This window comes from Melozone crissalis, unplaced genomic scaffold, assembly GCF_028551555.1.
Source record: "Melozone crissalis strain CALT ecotype California unplaced genomic scaffold, PUWL_Pcris_2 ptg000033l_1, whole genome shotgun sequence".
Taxonomy (NCBI): Eukaryota; Metazoa; Chordata; class Aves; order Passeriformes; family Passerellidae; genus Melozone; species Melozone crissalis.
Genome location: NW_026535811.1, coordinates 17,165,992 through 17,186,690, shown reverse-complemented (window position 1 = coordinate 17,186,690; position 20,699 = coordinate 17,165,992). Strand labels below are relative to the sequence as shown.

The 20,699-nt window shown below is 41.5% G+C and overlaps 1 protein-coding gene across 1 annotated transcript in view; it reads left to right on the top strand.

Annotated features, from left to right (window-relative positions):
- The first annotated feature begins 264 nt into the window (after nt 1–264).
- The window catches only part of SCUBE1 (signal peptide, CUB domain and EGF like domain containing 1), a 187,945-nt gene continuing 167,510 nt past the window's right edge, over nt 265–20,699 (top strand). Inside the window, exons 1-2 of the mRNA XM_054282072.1 lie at nt 265–443; nt 3,166–3,288. Coding sequence (XP_054138047.1) covers nt 356–443; nt 3,166–3,288 — 211 coding nt within the window. The 5' untranslated portion in view covers nt 265–355. The remainder of the gene's footprint in view (nt 444–3,165; nt 3,289–20,699) is intronic.

Genomic DNA, 20,699 nt, shown 5'->3' with positions numbered 1-20,699 from the left:
GCGCAGCGCGGACTGTGGCGATGCTGCGGGGTCGCTGCGGGTCCCTACGCGCTCCCTGTCGGGGCGGCGAGCCGGGCCGCTCTGCCTCGCCGGGCAGCGCCGCACGCCCCGCCAGCAGCACCGCCCGGGGCACGGACCGGCTCCCCGGGGCCCGAGCACCCCCTCCCCGGGGCGGCGGGGCGCGGGGGCAGCCGCGGGGGCGGCTCTGCCCCCGGCCCGCCCCGGCACCGCCCCCGCCGCGGGAGCCCCGGCGAATCAGCGGGGCGCTGTCAGGGCGTCAGCGCCGGCGGCTCCGCGCGGCCGGCCCCGAGCGCGTCCCTTATCGCAGACAGGCACCGGGGATCGCATCATTATCATGGGCACTGTTTGCTTTTCGCGGCGCTGCTGTTTGCTTTTCGCTCTCGCCTGGGCCGGCAGGTTGGCGGGAGGCAGCGGGGGCGCAGGTAAGAAGAGGGGGCTCCGCCGCCGTGCCGCCTTCCCCAGGCGCGGGCGGCGCGGAGCCGCGGCCCCGGGGGGACCGTGTCTGTCCGCTCTCCTCTGCCCGCTGTAAGGTGCTCAGGGGGAGGTCACTTCTCGCTGCTCGTAGCGCCGAGGGTTTTGGAAGTTGCGGTGGGGAGGCGTTTTCTCGCGTGTTTGCCACAGCCGGAGCCGAGGGATTTCTGCAGGGAGAGATGGGGAAGAAAAAGTTACTTTTCTTGAGCGCCTACGAGATAAGTATGTGCTGAGCCCTGGAGACTCCGCAGTGCAAGCGTTGGCTGGGATATCCTAACAGGTTTTCCATGTCTGCGCATTAACCCAAAGACCTGGTGTTTTAAACAGCGGCGCTCGTATCAGTTTAATAGCTCTAATTATACTTTGTCTTTGCTTCGGTGTTTAAAAAAAGAAAACAAACCAAACCAAAAATCGAAAAAATCCCCCCATCCTATCTGCTTTGGAATGTTGCAAGCCCGAAGTGATTTCTGAAAGAAATGCATGCAGGTTTTGAAGTTGTGCGATGAGAAATCTTTTAAGGTGAAGTACGAGCGGGGGCAGGCGTCGGGGGGAGGGAGGGGGGAGGGTGTGGAAAAAATCCCTGTTCCTCGGATAGAGGAGTTTAAATGTAACAAAATGAACAAAGTCAGCCAGAAGTTCTTACAGTCCCACTAATGCAATGTGAGATGTGGAGCAGAGCAGGGGCTCATACTTGGTTTTGCCCTTTCATTTGACTCATTGGCATTCACGCCTGACTCCCAGGCATCCTCTGGTTGCTGTGAAATGTCCCCCTTGGCTCAATGCAGTTTGAATTTTTGACGGCATTATAAAGAGTCCAGCTGTCACTTTTGCTGATCTTGATGGGAGATGGGTGCCGGTTTAATGACTCAAAAGTATGAACCAAAGCATTAAAAAAAACTCGGAGAAGACCCCCAAAAAACTTTTTTTCTCTTTGTGCTTGACTGAATCTGTGCCTGATCTGGGCAACACCTAAGCTAATTCACGTAAATCATAGCTAGATTTGAATTGGCTCAGCGGTAAAAAATATGAATGGACAAGGAAGAAAGCAACAGATTACAGCAGCTCTGCCTTAGTCCGGAAAAGAAAATTACGACGTTCGGTGTTCTGTTCCCCTCTTTCTTATAAAAAAAAAAAAAAAAAAAAAACCCAAACAAAAAACCTCTACAACAATAACAATACCGAGTCCGGGCAATTCTGTCTCTGGGATTCCAGAGGTGCCCCGCGGGGCCGCCCCGGTCTGCACCTCAGAGAAGTTCTCTGCTGTGTGCCATGCTACAATGTCTGCTTATTCTCCCCTCTCTAAATAGCCCCCTCCTGTTCCCGGTGACTTTGAAGGATCCATGTGTTATCGCTGGAGATGGCTGAGTGAGCACTTCTGAAACAATTAGCGTTAGCATTTCAGGCTAACAATAAAACTGTTTTCACTTTAGTGCACCTTTTGGAGGATCTGTTAATCTAATTGGCATGAAACCAACTGCACATGGCTCTCGCTGGATGCCCGTGTGCCTCCCTCCGCAGCACCCCTGTCTCCTCGGTGCTTCCTGACCATACAGCGGGGGCTGTGCTCTGTGCAGCTCCCGGGTCCCTCTCCGGCGGCCTGCCCGTGTCCCCCCGGGAGCCGCAGATGTGGCTGTGGCGTGGGGCAGGGAGGAGCCCCTGGGAGCTGCGGGACTGACGGCCCGGCCCGGCCGCTGTGCCCGGGCGCGGTGGCATCGCCGCCCCTGGCCTCGGGGGCTGCGGGTGCCGGTGTGCCCGGGCAGGGGCAGCTTAGGCAGGGCTGTAAGCGTTCCCGTGTTCCCAGCACACCCCATCCCTGAATAGGTCGGGAGTTTTTTGGGTTTTTTTCCCCACGCTCACTTCATTAACATTCCCACGACTACCAGATCTCGACTCTGTCTCATCCTTCTCCCTCCCCATCCTCTTTAAGTGTGGAGGAGAGAACGAATGTGCGTCACTAAAATGTTTGTAAAGGCTTCCTACTCAGAAAACAAGAGAAGTGGTCTGGGTCCCCCCTTTCAGAGTAGGGCATACCCAGTAAGGCACCCACCCGAGCAGGGGTCAGGACGGCTGCTGGCACTTTTTTCCCCTAAATGTGTTACTCCAAGTAGATGATGTTATTGCAGGTTGCTTTCCTCCACTCTACCTTACCGAGTTTCATATGGTCTTCCATTTATTTATTATTTTGCTTCTCAGTAAAAAGTATTAATGTGGTTTTGCTGTTCAAATATTTCTTTTTCCCATTCCCCACCAGCTTAGTTTATTTAAACTGGGATCTATCTTTATAAATTAAGAAAATCTCTGTGCTAGAACATGCAAGGGGTCTTTTTTTCTCCTCTTACATGTAATTTAAGCATTCTCTTGTTTTACTAAGATGTGGGTCTCCAGTACCAGACTTAAACAGCAGAAGCTAATTTCTAGTGTCTAAGTGTTTTATTCATAGTGCAGAAATGTGAGACTGAGTCCCTCCAGCTCCGTGGAGCAGTGCTTATAAGCGACTTGAGGAGAATATCACGTTGTCTAGTTTAGTTATTTATCCTAAGATGTTCTCATTTCCAGCATGACACTGGTAAGGCAGGCAGGCAAACAGCTTCAAGGGGAATATCTATCCTTGCTGTTTTATGGCTCTGGTCTCCCTTCTTATCTGTCCCCTTGGGGTTCCTTCTGTGCTTCCAGATGTTGACGAGTGCGCAGAAGCTACGGATGACTGTCACATCGACGCAATTTGTCAAAACACGCCAAAATCCTACAAATGCATCTGCAAGCCGGGCTACAAAGGGGAAGGGAAGCAGTGTGAAGGTAAGGACAGATCGGCTCCTCTCCTGTCTCTTCTCCCCTCCCTTCTTTTATTTGTTTGCTCTTTGAAAGCTTTTGTAAATAGCTGAATTCCTGAAACGATTAATGCAGATTTACAGCTGCTTAACGTCAAATCTGGGTGTTTATTGGCAAGCATCCCCCTGCTGCTTTTGCTAATTGTCCGGCACCGCAAACGTTGTGCCCGCCGGCCTGCTCTTAAGAATAAAATTGAAAAGAGGGTGTGAGGGGATGGCGTTCTCTGGTAGCACCAGTTCCTCCTGGGCAGTGGTGGGCCCACTGCCCCTGCGGCTGGAAGCGCTTCGCCAAACACGTGGGTGCGGCCTGAGGGTGGGGATGGGATGGGATGGGATGGGCCGGGCCCCTGGCCAGCTCCCCAGCAGAGAGCGGATGGAAAGGACTCACCATTGTTTTACCCAGACAAGTGACAGAAGGTATTTCTCTGTACCTACTCAGAAAGGACGCTGGACTTCGATTCTCTTTGACACTCTACATGTGTCGTGATTGTATAGTTCTAGTCCTTGGAACATTATTTTAAATGGAAGCATTTCAGATTATTGCACTTGTAACAGACTTGAAAAAACTTACTTTACTTCCCTGTGTCTTCACACCAGTCTTGTAATTGAACAAGACTTAGCAGGTTTTATTAGGCTCTATGTACACTCGTATTTTGGATTTTATGCTCTTCAACTTGTCTGTTGAATCTCAGTGGAGAGATTCTCTGGTGAAAAGAACAAATATTGTAATCACAGCAGAATGCCTTACAAATAAAAGATGCAAGATTGTTACTTTTTCCCACTTGTAGATACTTAGTAGGTATAATATTTTCCTTCCAAGTCTCTCTCATTCTACATCAGAGAGAGAGCAGCTTTTTAAAAAACATCTATAACCAGTCCATTATAAAGATTGAAGACCTAGAAATTAATTTGGTCTACAAAAATTTGAAATTGTGTATTATTCGCCATGGACCTCCAAAATGTTTGTTCAAGTGCCCTCCAAAAGCATTTCTGTGGTTGTCATATTTTTCTGTCGTGGGCTTAAATTGACAAATTCTGATTGTCCACCTTTTGGTGCTCTAGCATCTTTGAGCTGCTGTTCCTCTGGAAGCTGGATTTTCTCTCTTGCAGACAGGATAATCATTCAGCACCAGTTCTTTCTCTACTCAGAGAGAGAAAGAGTAGAGGGAACTCCTCTGTAGCTCTTCCAGGGAAAGAGCTACAGAAGTCTGAGATAATGTACTCAAGGCCGCAGCTGTGGAGGTTACAGCATTCCCAGCACTGGTACTTCTTGTATTGCTTTTCTACATTAAAAGTTTCTTTATGCTTTAACTATTCATATTTTAGTTGTTGAGCTCTGTTTAGTGGTAGATGTGGCTTATATTCATGCTTGTCTAATACACATATATCTCTGCCTGACTTGCCTTGGTTCAGTTAAAAAAACCCTAAAAATCCCAAACTCAGTAAGTAGTAAAAAGCAAGAGTGATCCTTTTAATGATGTACAGAATAATGAAACATCTGTGTCTGATATCAAACTAATATATAATAGAATTTAGTGTCTGATAAGCCTGATAAGTAAACTGGGACAGACTGCAAAACTGCATGGATGTTCAGCATTAGTCAGGTAATATAAGCTGTCTAAACCAGGTGTTACTGTGCATGATATATAACATTTTTTCCTACAATGTTATGTCAGCAGTTCCAAAGATTTTGCATTGGTTCCATGTCTTAAATTGGTAATTAATACCAAATTTTGGTAAAAGCAGAAAGCTTCAGAAAGGGTCAGTGGCAGGTCTAAGATCTGCCTCAGGCCTACTGTACATGGAAAGTGGGTTATTTTGCATCTTGAGGTTAAGTATTCAAAACCTGTGGAAATAAACAGACTAGCTTACTTGATTGGTATTTAGTATTTTGTCACAAGACAACCTCAGTGATCAGCTGTTAGAAGTTATCTTATAAGATAAAAGTGACTATTAACAAAGATGAAACCCACTGGATTGTTTTTGTTGTGCTAAAACTAAAACTGGGTCATTAAATAATTCTTGTCTTGATTTTAAAGTCCAGTCTTTATAACTGGACTTTTCAAAATAAGCCTTTTGATCCGTGAAGCTAGTTACCTGTGAGAAAAAGACTTTGTACAGATAATGAGCCTCTTTAACTAAGTTTGCAGCAATCAACCAGTGTTGCTTCATGTGTGAAGAACATTGAGTATATCATAACTAACTCACTTATAGCCCAGGCTCTCTCATACAACCAGATTTTACTAAAAGAGTAGGAGTAGAATTGCCATTCATGCAGCACAGTGAGCTTAAAGACATGCTATCAAATTCATTCGGATAAATTTTAGTGAGCTGCCAGTTTAGGTTGTATTGAGGCATTGCAATTAATTTAGCAAGGTGCATGTTTGTTCATTCTAAGTGGTAGTCTTAAATATTGCTTTTGTTCACTGAAAATCCATTCTAGAGTAAAGGGTAGAGTATGGGAAGTAACATTTTTTGGATAATTCTGAGGAGCACATATTTGTACAAATGTGTCCAGTATATCAATATGTATTTGTGTACTCTTGTGTATTTATTCATAGTTTTTCAAAACAATGGAATCCTTAGATCAATGCAGTAAATGTGGAGCCCAGCCACTTTGCTCAGGTTTGCTGCTGTGAGCTGAAGGGTGGGGAGAAATGCATATGACACAAATATTCCTATAAGGACATGTGGAGAACTCTAGAAGCAATTACATGGAAATGAAACATTTTCCTGACAGTCTGTTAAGTTTCGTCAGTAGGGAGTTTCTTTCTGAACTTTGATTTTCTCTCAAAATATCTTTTGGCTTGGGTTTCTCCAGAGTTTGTGAAGATTAAGGATGACTTGTCAGTTCACAGATCTTTTTCTTCTTTTATTTTTTTTCTGGCCAGCTTTCTTGCCTGAACCACTTGACCTGTTTCTTTCCACAGAGCACAGTTGTTTCTCCAGACAGAAGAGTTCCTCATTCTTCTTGTATCCTGTCTTCTGCTTCACTCTGTAGATTTCAGTTGATCTTTTTCTTTCTTTAAGGTATCTGTAATGCTTTGTAAAGCCTCATGGTCAGCATTGCCATGATATTTTCCCATATCATGTAATGGATCAATATCCCTTGAACACAAATTCTCTAGCTGGCATTTTCATAGGACAGAATAATGTGTCCAACCCAGATAATGTTTAAAAAATAATTCTCTCTTTCTAGTCAATATACAAAATCCATTTATTCACAATTAATTAATTTACTTGCCCTGCCACACCTGCTATTACCTAAGAAGTCTTCCCCGTTGTGATTTTAGTCAGGATCTGAAATGCAGTGGGCTGGATTCAGCTGCAGGCATGATCTTTCATGATCCATGGGACTTAGTTCTTACCTTCTCAACACTGAATTTTGGCTTCCACACTGGTTGATATCTCAACAAAATTGTGTTGAAGGAATGGAAATTCCAGAAAGTTCAAAAGGATTCCGGGTCCTGGGGTTCCTTATGCCTTGACGGAGCGTTCCTCGTCTCCAATGCAATGTTGTGTGTTTGCAGTTGTAGGATATTGAACTGTGTAGAAAGGGGTTTAGCTCTCAAACCCAGCTGTTTGGGGTTTTTACCCCATACTACTTCTCTGACTACTCCAAAGTCTTGTGCCATTAATGGTTAAAATACTCTGTAAAGTTGTTGGTTGATGTTTACCTATGCCCATTTTATATCCAGTTAGTGTTAAGTTTATTTTATAGGTTGATTTTTTTTTTCTTAGCCTACTTTTTATTCTCAGTGGGACTGTAATTTCAGTGAGTTGCTCTGGCTGGTGGTTTTTTCCTTTTGGATTATACTTTACATGTAGGACCCTTAAGACATGTTTATTGGGACCTGTTACTTCTGAATTGTTAAACTCTACTCAGTGCTTTCCCATATTGACTGAGATTTTCCTCTTGGAGCATTTTTTTCTACTGTTTTTCATGGTATTTTCAGACTTCTGCTTCAGTTCTTTTAATAATTTATCTCCTACAGCAGTTACAATGTTTCTTGAACTTTTTGTGCAGAAGTGTTCACAATTTTCAGCTGGACTTTTTTCCTTTTTTTTTTTTTTTTTTAATTCTCCTGTGAAGCTTCATCATGTTGTTGATGGATTTCTTGCTGAGGGCAACATACACATACCATGGCAAAGTGTCCTGGTAGAGTCTGCCCTGGGAGGGTGATTTTCAGATTTCTGCTCACTTTGGAAATTTGTTCTATAGCAGCAGCAGTTCTGCTTGACTGCTAGGTGAGTGGGATTGTGCAGTTCTAGAGATTTAAGTCGGTCACGTGTTCATGTATTTGTAGTCTTTTTCTTAATGTAAATAATCATTCTAGACAAATAAGCAGGTGATGGTGATAATCTGCAATAAGGGCCTTTATTCTTGATTGCCCTGGTGGCAGCACCTCACAGGATTTAACCATGGCACAATCTCAAAATAAACAATTCCTGCCTCAGTCACAGGTATATTCAGTCTCTGCATATGCCCATTTGGAAGCACAGACCAATTGTCCCTTCTGAACCATCATTATCATCTTCAGTAGTTTTGTGGATTTGAAGCCAAGTTTCTACTCACGCATGTTTGTTAGATCTGTTTTTAATGGATTTTAAACAAATCTAAGCAATTGGAAAAACCTCTCATCACTTTCATTTAAATAATAATGATTGACTCTCCAAGCTTGACTTAAAACTCCTCTTATAATTTTAATCTTGTTGACCTGTTTTATCTTTCATTTCCTTAAGAAGCTCATTCATGGTTTCACTCATTGGGTTTTCATTTTATTATGGCCTTTGAAATACCTGTTGAGTTCTTCTCATGATCTTCAAAAGTGAATCCAAATATTGTGACAGGGCTGCTCTGAATCAATCGATTGGGGAACACAGAACTTTCCAGACTTCTCTTTTCCCAGCTCCCAGTCCAGTATCTCATAGAAGAGCCTCCTTTTGTCTGCAGGGATCTGCAGGGATAATTAAGGAACTTCTGGATGTCCTTTAAGTGGAACAATGATCCCATTTCTTTTAAGAGCTCCATGGTATCCCATCAATCCACTCTCAGCAGTTCTTTCTTAAGTAAGTCATCTTCATCAATGATGTCCTGGGAGAGCTGGAACACTGCTGGGTGTCCTTTGGTGTCTGAAACTTGGGCATCTTGATGCTTGCACAACTCTAGTGAGCTTAGACTTGTTCTGTCTGTCTCTGCAGAATAAAAGTAACGCCACTGAACAAGGCAGCTTAAGTGACTTCTGATTGATGATTCTTCCAATTGCAGTAGAAGGTGAATTAATACTTTCAAGGACTCCCTTGATCTCCCTGAAAGAGGCCTGCAGGGGATATTAGGTGCTGAAGCTGCTGTGCTTTCTGGGGTTACAATACGTTGACAGATGGTGCTCATGTCTCCTGTTGAAGTTCATGTCACCCTCCCCTAGGGCTGTGCTCCAGATGACACCTGGTGCTCCAAGTCTGTGCTGCTGGATTTGTGAGGTTGGCTTGCAGCAGCCCGTCTGAGCACAGAGCAGCACACTCTGCCACCTCCAAATTTTATGGGGATTTCTATTCCAGGATCAAATCTTCCTTCCCAGTTTGATTCACACAAATTATGGCTTTACTCTGGATGAGCCCTCGTGCTGATTTCACTGAAAGCAGCTTTCACAATGAAGCTGCTTTCAACAAATGAAGGAGAGAGAATATAAACTAGCTTCTTTGATTTGAGCTGGTAACTGCTTTTTTATTTTCACTTATTGGGTTGATTGATACATTTTATTTGGTTTAGATGGATAAAAGTGTTCACAGAACTGAATTCTAAAGCCTTCTATATCTCTGCTTTTTCCTTTCTCCTTTTTTGTTTTAATTGTCTGGTACTATTTAATACTCAATTTTGACTTGTGAGTTTTCTAACTTGCATCAGGAGATGAATTTTCTTGGGAGATGGAGAAGTGGAGAAATAGCTGCAAGTAAGAAAATACTCCTGAGAACATTCTGTATTAAATCAGAATTTTATTACAGCCTAAGTGAATTAACAGCTTATGATAACTTTTTTCTTTTTTCTCCTTCATGCTTCTTTCTGTTCAGTGAATAGGGCTTTTGTTTTGGTCCAAGTTGAGCCTTGATTTTATTTATTTATTTATTCAAATTGCTTTAGTTTCCCAACTTTGTTCAGTAGTTCATCCACTAAAACCAGAATATCCCTTAGCTGGGCTGACATGCCCTGTTTAACTGCTCCCAGGGCCATCAGTCCCCATGTGTCACGAACCCTATTGTTTTCTCCTCTCCCTTTTCTTCCCTACCCTGTCCTACCTCTCAGAGCTGCTTTTTGACAGCCCATAATGCTGCTTCAGTGAACAGCTCCCCCGGTGGTCCACTTTGGAAATCTTCCATTTTGACTTAGAACTTTCACTCCAACTTTTTTTTTCTCTCCAGAATGCTTCTTGGATACAAATATCACTATATTTTGCATAAACAAATACCATCCCGTATGAAATATGGGCCTCACTCTTCAACAGCATTACATGTAATTCTCAATTTGGAAAAAAGGAGGTTTTTTTCCAAGGACACTTCTCTAAATAGTTGATAAGCTCCCTGTCTGCTGGATGGTCTATGGGTACTCTGGGAACTTATTTATAAAATTTCATCAGGCCCAACAGTTGCTAAGATGCAGAGCCCAGGGAGGCCTCCTGGAGTGATATAAACTTGGTATTTAGAAGGAACTTCTTTCCACCCAGATACACAATGTAAATTAACTGCCAGGAAAATTATAATGAAATGAAGGAGCATAAATAAAGTGTACTAAGCCCAATAGGTCTGTCCTTTTGTCTTCATTCATTTTACATCTGCCAAATACTACCCAGTTTTCCTTGTTTTCCCACCCATCACCTTTACTTCTGGTGCAGTTCCCTTTTCTTGCAGTCTTCCTTATGTTGTCTTGAGTATTCTGTAAGTCAGTTGTCTTTTAGCCTTGTCATTTCCCTACTGCAAACCCCACTTCTCTTTTGTTCTTTTCTCATGTATTTTCAATTATTTCATTTAGCTTTCCTTCCCCTGTCCTCTCAGTAACTTGCTGCAGTTACAGCAGTGTTTTTCTGAGAGCCAGTGTGCCACAGCAAGCCCATTGGGCCAGGAGAGCTGGCAGCTCTAAGTGCCCCTTACTGGTCCTTTCCCTTGGGCTTTGTCTTTAAGTCAAAACAGCTACTACCAGCTCTCTTTTCTTGCTTTTTCTCTCTTTTCTCCACCTCTTTCCTGGCCCCCATCCACAGCTCAGAGCTCACCTGTTCCTCAGCACATTCCCTGCTGTTGCCACCCTCTGCAGAGCCATGGCTCTTCTCTCAGTGTCTGGCTGGAAAAACATCTTAGCCTGGCTGATTGCCATCATTTGTTAGCTCCCCTTTGGTTATGGGCACTGTCTCCATGTGTGTCTTCACTGCCCTGCTGAAATACACATTCTTTGTTTGGAGGCTGATACAAGACATGGTCAGGGACCCTCTGCTGTGATGATGGCAGAGGAGGAGTTAGGGAATGTGACCTCCTGCTGCTCTCTTGCCCAAAAAAGCTGCACGAATGCTGCTTCTGTCTCCTCTGCATTTGAGCCAGGCAGCATCCACTCTGTTCATTAGCATCCATGCTGGCAGGACACTGTGGGGTGATGGGAATGATGGATGGTGGGTACCTGATGATGGATACCTGAGGATGGTGGGTACAGCCTCTGCACCCATGGTACCAGTCCCAGGCTGTTCTAGCCCAGGACAGCTGTGAGCCCTAAATGCAGGCCAGGTTTGGCCAACCTCAGGCAGTCCTGAGATGGAGGACGGATGGCAGGAATCTGTAGGGAAAATGTGCATGGAGTCTGGTGGTAAAAGGAATAGTACTCCCTCTGCACTGGTTTAGGAAGCTCCTTTTCCTTGATGTTGCTCTTTCTTTTGCACAAGGGTGATTGATGTGGGGCTAGTCTGTGAAGAATATTGCTGAAATAATACACCCAAAATGCCCTGTAAGCATTTCTGCACTGAAAAGTCAATGAACTGGGACATAGAGGCTGAGACTCATGGCTGGGAGAAGGTGGTGGTGAATAAGGTGAACAGATTTCCTAATCTGGTTTAGTTTCTGGAGCCACTATGGTGTGAAACTACAGCATAAGATTGAAACAAACATCTACCAAGAAGGACATTTTGGAAATATCAGCTGCCTGAATTTCAGCAGATGCCTGTTGAGCTTTGGATTTATTATATTCTTGGAGGAGGGGAAGGGGTTAATGAATTTTTAGATGGGTAATTTTTTTTGGTAAATTTTCAGCTGTAATTTGACCATCTTATTCTGTCCTGAGGAATCTCTTGAAAGGTAATTTCCTGACACCTTATTAGAAACAAAATCTGACAATATTAAATCTGTTGAAGCAGTTGAGGGAGATTTTTTTTTTAAACATAGCAAAGCAGTGATTTTTCCATATAATCCCTTTAGAAAAAAAGCTATTTTCCTGGGGTTTTTTCCTTAGTTTGTTTTAGCATATATATATTTGTTTTTAATTTCAACTGAAAAAAATTACCTTCTCTGAAGCAGATACCTTGCAAGAAAAAATATAGTTCATACATAAATGTTTGGCAGAGTTATAAGAAACCAAAGATAGGGTCTGACAGACCCCCTTGAAATTTCAAGACTTTTCTTCACATTTAAGATGCTGAGCATCTTAATGCAAAAGGAATACCCTTACATTACAGTTGGAAGAATTTTTTTTGTTGAAGTGCCATGAATCACCTGAGTGCTCAAGCCTGTGTTTAATCTTAAGAAACTGTTACCTTTTAATGTAATTATGTTTAAGTGCTTTATTAAATTGAAGCTGCTGCCTTGTTTTATGTTGTAGTGCTGTTTTTCTGGAGCCTGTAGAAGTTCACAGTTTTTCTTTCAGTGACCAAAGAATTAAAAAAAATCTGGATCATTTGAAAAGGTGATTTAAGACCTTGATCTTTCACATGCTTTAGACCTAAACTTAGTGAAGTTTGTTTGGTGCTGTAGGACCCATAGACAACTTAGCAAATTCAAGACCATTTTTTCACAGCTATTGACAATGTATAGCCATCAAAGAATCAGACATAATAAATAGACAACTTTCAGATTGTTCTGATTCTTACAGTAAATATTTTAAGCAGATGAGCTGTTATCTCAGAGAATATAAAAGCCAAGTTTCATTTACTCTCTCAGAGTGAGGTCACTAAGCTTCATACTATCCTTCCCATGCCTTAATCTGCATGAACCACTGTCAGTCCTTACATTTAACATCGTGCTCAGAGAGCATAGTAATTTAACTAAGGGGGAAAAAACAAGAGCAATGCATAATACCATTTGGGTGATTAGTAATGTTGTTGGAGAGAATGGTCCTGCTGCAGAAAGTGCTTCAGAGAAGGGCAACCTCTGCAGAAATAGGTATTTGTTGGACATATCATTGCTGAAAATACTACAGGACATTACTGCTGTGCACTCTAGTTCTTGCTGTTGTAAGAGGGAAACTGCACTGAGTGCCTTTGTTCTGATTTCATTATCTGGAAGCAGAGGTCACATTCAGAACTTTCATTCTCCCTGTTATAGTGGAAAAAGGGGTTGAAGTAAGTGGGATATTTGCTTTGCTGAATAAGAAGGCTAGGTAATGCATATCTAAATTGTTTGGCAGCACATGCACAGAAGGAATTCGATATCTGACTTCATACCTCTAGAGATGTCAGTGTCTCTACCAAGCAGAGTTGTGCCTTTATTCTTTTTGCACATTTCTGTTTGCAGAACTTTGTTGGGAAAGGATTCCATAAAACCTGTGACTTGGAGACGTGCCAATGTTTTTCTCTAACTACGAAGCACCCAAGTCCAACTTTATTTGGAAATTTCCATTTTTTCCTAATGCATTCCAACCTGTCTAAAGATGCATGCGATCAAAGCTCCTCTTTGCATCTCCTTCCCCCCCACACACCACTTTTCTCTTAAAGCAGCCCAATTCTTGCTTGCACAGTGGTGGAGTTCACCTGATCTTTAGTGCAGATCTTGGTGCAGCACGCTCTGCAGAGGCAGGTGCTCTGAACGGTTCACTCCTGCCCCTGATTTGGGATTTTCCCCAGGGCTCTGCTGGTGGCTTTGTGTGCATGGGCAGACTGGGGGAAGGCAGCTTCCTTTGGCTGTGCTGCAGACCCAACCCAAAGCCCTGAGGGAGGCTAACTGCATTATTTGGCTACTAGAGGGCAGACACAAGTGAAACCCTCTGGCTTTTGCTTGGCTCGAATTCCTAAGGAAACGATTTTACCTCTATTCAGATGGGAGCGTGCAGACGTATTGAGAGCACAAGAAACGAATGAGGGAAGGAGGGCTGCCGGGATTTCTCTGACCTGTGGCTGTTTTGCTGTAAGAATGAGCCAGGGAATGGGTATAAGAGAGGAATAGACGACCTCACCCTGTTGTCTGGAAACAAAAACCTGAATGCTAAAATGCTTTGGTTGGATACAGTCTGTTTCATTAGGTATAGAATGTTTCACTTTGTGAAAATGGCAGCAGCTTATTCTGTATACACACACAGTTTTACGTTTAAGGAGATTATGACTTCTGTATGGAAGAACTTTTATAATACAGTTTTCTCAAAATCTTAAACAGTGGAAACGACCTTATCAAATTGCTTATAGTATGATTGTTTGCTAGGAAGATACTTTTTTGTGATATGGATAAACTCTAAGTTGCTGTCATTTAAGTTTTGTATTAACAATCACATATAGGTGTACATTAAATGTATTTCTCTTCTTGATCCTTCTGGCACTTTGCATCCTTTCACTGTCTGTTTTGATATATTTTTTTTAAAAAATCTGTGTCTTGAGGGAAGTGCAAGAACTGCATTATAAAAAATTACCTGTTGACTGCATCATATGTGGTCTTACAGAGCTAAACCCAAAAGCTTCAGCTTTTATTCTAAATAGGAAATACACAGAAGTCTATTCAGGATAGCAACAGCAGTAGCATTAATTTTCTAGAACAGCTTCATAACGCATTTTACCTTGAGTTAATACAGAAGGTTCCAATGCACATTTCTCAGTTCTTTCACTGGATTTTGCCGCACAAAACCAAAAAAGAGTTACTAAAAAAGAGTTACCAGAATACATTCCTGTACTGCTGAAAGGCTCTTAGTGATGTCCATGAAAATTGATGTTTTGATTAGGTACTAGTCCTAATTTTGAGCTGTTTTTAAGACAAGTATTCTGGTGGTCTGTATGGAAGGCAACAGACAGCTGCTGTTGCCTGCTCCACAACATCAGTCTTTATCCTGAGTAGGATAACATGATAAAATTGCCTGAGTTAGCCAGAGTCTGGATTCAAGGGATGGGGGCACATGTTCAGGAAGGACCAGCATGTTTTCCTTAATGCTGCCATTCGCTGAGGAAAGCCCCAGTGTTTGTAGCTGGGAGAGCACCTCAGTGCTCCAGCTTGCACACAGCATTTTCTATCTGATGGAGAGGACAGCCTGTTGTCTTTAAAACTGTGATTTATTTGGGTGCTTTGGGGGAGTTCTAAAGAGTCTAAAAGGCAGGTGAAAGGTTTGAGTGTGAATGCACCCAGAGGGTCCTGCTGGAGATGGGCTCTGGCGCAGCCAGGCAGAGGGATGTGGGGGAGGCTCTCGTGCCCTCAGGAATACAGCCTTGATTTGCTCACCCTGTTTGGCTTGAACTGTCTAAAATAACTTGATTTTAAAGATGGGACCAAGCATGAAGAATTTCAGTCTTTGAACAAGCTGTGAAAATGGGAAAAATGGGAAATGGAAGATGAGGTGGGAATGCTTTGAGTCCATTTATGTAAGTAGTAGAAATCATAGTTTACTTCTACCTTTATCTGTCAAATACACACAACATCTATGCTTAAGGCCAAGCCAAGTATGATCACAACTATCAAAAGTCAGAAATACACCTCTGGGAAGTTTAGTGCATGTTCTTATTGATATTTAGAAAATTAAGAAAAAAACATAATAGGAACAAACTTTATAAAACTGCAGAATTTGTTTTTTAAACAATTAACAACATATTGTTCACCTGAAACCTAGTTTACCAAGAGTTGCTTCTTCAATAAACTTTACGATCAACAAGGAAGTAAAAAACTTAAGGGAAATAAAGACATGTCTTCTGGTCTGTATTAGTCACTGACATAGTCTTTTCTATTATAGTATTTGAAGCAGGAGGGAGTGCTTTAAATGCTTCAACCCATTTAACCTTAATTGCTTGGTTTTAATAGACATTTGCTAACTAAAGGAACCAGATTATAGCTTGAATTAGGCCTTACTAATCTTAATTAAAAGCTCTACTTTATAATCGGAAACAGCCTATGCTTCAGACAGTAAGCCTTTCTTAAATTGCTTACTTTCAAATGCTAAGGCCCTTTTGCTAATAATTGTTTAAACTGGATATAGGTAACCATTATTTTCCTTATATTGCACTTAATTAAAAATATCTCCTCCATGTGGTTTTGTGCAGTCTGCTGGCTGTAAAATTGTTTGACTGGTGGGGGTGGGATTACTTTACTTTTCCTGTGGTAATTTGAAAACATGGTTCGGCCTTTGTTTTAAAAATTTTCTGGGGTCACAAGTCACAAGACTAACATGTGAATCAATAGAAACATTCGCTTCCTGCATTTGTCTGTCCTCAGGCAAACGTTTGTCAGTCACAACCATTAATAATACACCCTATAATTCTTTTAGTTCAACATTGAAATTGGGCTCAGGCACTTGATTATGGTCTCTGCACTCCTTCAGAGACCTAAATTTCAGAATAAATCAAGTCTGTTGTATTGGGAGGGAGGCAGGCCCTGGCTCTGTCTGTTGAGCATTTGGTGTATTAACAGAGCTCCTGTATTTTCCAGGGCTATCTGAAGAGGACAGAGGGTGGATTTCATCTTTGCAAAGGTGGATCTCAGTAGTAGAGATCAGCCCACTTAAACCATTTGCTTTGCTTTCCCTTTGTGGTTCAGGAAGAGAAATTTTCTTAATGCAGTTTGCCTTGCATTATTGGAGGCAAAAATAAGTCAGATAAATCGTGTCCTGGAAATAAGAATCTTCTTTCTGACACAGATGTGGGCATCTACAAAGTTGGATGAGGTGTGTCACTGGATCATTATAAAATTCATCCTCCTAGTCTCAGTTTTATGTTTTTACAATCTCAGTTTTATGTTTTTAATTCTTTAATTTATTTTTTTTCTTAGTGCAATCTACTCAGGAAGCACTGCTAGACTGTGTGATCATACCTTTATTTTGTTTGCAATGCTTTTAATTCAGTGGCTGAATCACCTACTTGTACAAACTAAACACAAATTAAAAGTCCTTTATATACTAAGCCTATTAGACCCCATATGCACTTGGGAGAAAATTCCATAAAAAGTCACTTGTGCCAGTTATGGAGGTGGATAGATTTTCTTGAATGCCAGTTTTGCTTGCCTTATCAGATCTTTGGAAATCACCTAAAGCATTCTTTAGAATTTCTCCTTGATGTCCAGTTAGTTTCATGTTCTATGCTGATGGAATTTACAAAGATTTTTAAATTATACCTAGTACAGGAAGGCAAAATCAAGACTCTCAACAGTGGATGCAAAGAATCTGGTCCCTACTATGTGTATTTATATTTTAATATCAAAAGTGTGTAAGCTGGCCAGACCAAGTTTAACTGAAGATCTGTCTACCCTGATGTGCAGTCTCTGACAGTGGCCAACAGTGGATGCTTACAGTAGATTATAAAAAAACATGAAATGGAAGAATGCAGCTAGAGACTTAAAGACCTGCGCCAGAAATTTCATTTCCATCACTGTCTTTAACAACATCTTCAGAATAGGAATGGAAAATAAGTATGTTTGCTTCTCCAGGTGTTCTGCAAAACTCACAGGGGTAGACATGAGATCAGCTGTGCTCAGAATGCTGGTAAAGAGTTGTGCAGGAGCAGGTAATTGTGTACGCCTGTCTCTTTGCAGCCTCCATCTAATGTGGTTTAGCAGGAGCCTTACACTATGTTTCCCTACATGGGCAAACCCTAAAAACCTGAGTTTTTGTCTTGGTTACTAACAGTGTCTTCAGAAGGATGGGCCTTCACACTTTTCTGAAAATGAGACTTCATTAAGGAGAGTCTCAAGTCAGTTGTGAAAAATTAATAGGTACTTTGAAAAGCTTGACCTGGATGTTTGACCAAGCTTCAGATGGCTACAGTGTTAAATCAGGTGCTGTGGATACTCACCCATAACCCTATTATTTCATTCTTGAGCCTTTTACTGAGGCTGAAGTCCTGTATTATTTATGGGTGAGGTAACTAGTCCGGCCTTGCTGCCTCTTTTCAGTGGATAATCAAGGATGTTATAATGTGTTCTCTCCTGGACTTTATGTATCTCAGAAATACTGTGAATATACACCAGAGACAGTGCTAAAATAGGGATTCTCTGGAAAGATGGGAGGAAAGAAGAAGCATGTGGAATTCATGAAGAACATTTCAAGAAGTGACATCTCAATTGTCTAGTTTTATGTTGGATGTACTGTCCAATTAAACAAAAAAAAAAAAAAAAAGAACCCAAACTGTTAGTTGGGTTGTTAATCAAGACTTTAGGCAAGACATTTCAGTATTTTGGTTATCTCTGCATAATAAAATAACATTCTTATGAAAGGCATCTCAAAATAAATCATCTACATGAGAGTATTGGAAATAGGTCTACAAGACCAAACAATTGTTTATATAACCTTAGCCACTTTTATCTCTCTGCTGTCAGGGAAGAGGTGAGTGCAGTTGTACAGCTTGGCTTTCTGTGGTGTATTCTGTCAATGGTCGATTATTATTTGAACACTGCACAGAAGTTGTAGGCATTCTTTGGTTCTCTCTACCTAACATTCTCTCCAACATAACGAAAAATAAATTGCTTAAAATTCCCAAAGGGAGATTTCCAGGCTATGAATATGAGCACTCTTCAATTTAGAGCAAATGCCCATGTTATTATTCCTGTGTCTGCAGTTTCATTCCTTTTTCATTTAATAGTGTTAATGGAAGCTGTGTGTGCTTTCTAGTACAGGATATTTGAACAGTGGAGCCAAATTGTCTGATTTCATGGCAAAGCTGAAATTGCATCCGTTTGCCCTATCTCCCTTTCTTGTCCAAACATCAGATGTGAGCACAGCTTATAAATGAAAATATTTGATGATTCACAAGTCAGCAGTGATGCTTTTCAGATTTGAATGTTAAATTTTGTCCTTAGCACTTTTCCCGGACTTTCCTCACTACTAAACTGGTATTTGTACAGCTTGGCCTGGCCTCATCTAACCCTCACTTACCTCATGTCCAGCCAAGATGAGTGTGTCACTTCATTAATTCCTGTTCCTGGTTTTGCTTTCTGCTCTAGTTACCAAACAGTCCAGGAAATGTTTGAGAGTCTGGAAAGGGTAATGATGATGGAAAAGCCAGTGGATTGCCTGCTATCTGTACATTTATGTCCCTGTTGGACAATGGCTGTACATCCACAGGTCAAAAACTAAAGGCTGCTTACCACTGTTTATTAAATTTTATCTGTGATTATTTGTCTTTGGTGACAAGTAGGTCTCTGGTTCACAAGACTTATTTCTGCATGGCCTTTTCAAAGACTGAGGAGAGCCTACGTCGTAACTGATGAACTCTCTTTGTGGACAAAATTTTAGAACTGTCAGCACCTATCAGTAGGGTTGGGTTCTCTGTTTCAGGAATAAAAACAGTTGGAATAAAAAAATTGCACCAATGTGGTATTTGTTAGAAAATAAAACCCTTTTGCATTCATCAGCTACAGCAACATCTAGGGCTTCTTGTCCATGCTTTCAAATAAAATGGAAAACATTCAGTCTGTACATCCAAGCAAAACTGCATGGCAGGTACTTTACACACTATGGAGACACAATTGTTGTTAAGAAGCTGAGAAAGGCTGTGCCAGATTTCTGAGCTGTGCAGCAAAATTGCCAACTGTTTTGGCACCTTGAAAATAGCTCCACATTTTCTGATTGTTCAGTCCTGAGGGAGAAAGTTTTTAGAGCAGTGAACTGTTTCAGGCAGTGCTTGTGTGTGCTCACATTTAGGATGTCATCATTATTATCACAGGTTTAGTAAGGTTTAACTTAATGCAAGTGAGATGCTAAAACACAAATCTGTAACAAGCCTAAATTTTCATAACAGGAACAAAATGTGGATTGATCATCTTAAACTCTTGAATTGTAACAAAATTTGTAGCCTAGTAACTTTTATACCTTCTAGATGGTGCACAGAACTGAAAGGTGGTGGACAAAAATGAATTTAAGCTTTTTTGCAAGACATTTCAGATTTTTAAAAAAAGGTATTGTAAATATTTGATTATTCAGTTTAGTCTTCTCAGATCTTTTTGAAGTGAATGTATCAAGTACATTAATGAGCTTAGTGTAAATGTAAATGGCTTAGTCTAGGGTCATCTCAACTAATTTTACTGTTTGTTTCCTAAAAATACTCACAGCTGTACAATAGACACATGACAAAATTAACACCACTCTCCTGATAACTTAAACCAAATACAAATCATTCATCTATATCTAGGCTGGAGCACTGAAATATTTTTTTAAGAAATGTCTTAACAGCATAGAAAAGAGAAGGAAAGTAAAAAATCCTCAGTACTATCTCTTGGATAAAAAGCAATATAATGTGAAATTATTAATATTGGAAATCAGCAACATGCTAGTATTAACAGATTACTCTTACCAGAGTTACTTTGGAGTCTTAATTACCATGAGTGTAAGGGACTTCTTTTTCATTGTTTTTTAGTGAATGAGCAATCCTTCCATTTTTCAGAGCATTTCAGCATTTCACACAATTCAGGTGTGTTACAACCTTTTTACCATTGTGCACGCCCTGCTAGACCAGATAAAAGCTTCTGCAGGTAGAAAAACTATATACAGCAAAACCAAGTGTAATGATTCTAAACCAAAGAAGGATCTGTGTTTTGATGAACCAAGTTACCACCCAGCCAGCTGCAGTTTACTGGGTGAGGAGTTTATCCCTTTATCCCTGTGAAGGACTGAGAGTGGACTCCTTGTGGGCTGCTCTTTACTGTTGTCTGCAAACCAAAATGCTGAGAGGCCTTCAGATCATGAAGGATGTTGTTGGGGAATGGTATGAATTTGTCTGCATCCAGGGAGCAGGTGTCAAAATAGGAGGCAGAGTTGGTTTCTTGGGCTTCCTAAGTATTGTGACTGGCAGGGAACACAAGTCCGTGGTTTCCCTGTGGATCATATTTAGAAGTAGCCACATCACTTCAGTAAATATTGGAATGAAAGGCAGCCCTGAACAGATGATTCCCTCATTGCAGGGCATATCAGCAGTGTAAGGTAGAGCTGCTCTGCTCACAGACAGATTACTTGTGTGGGAC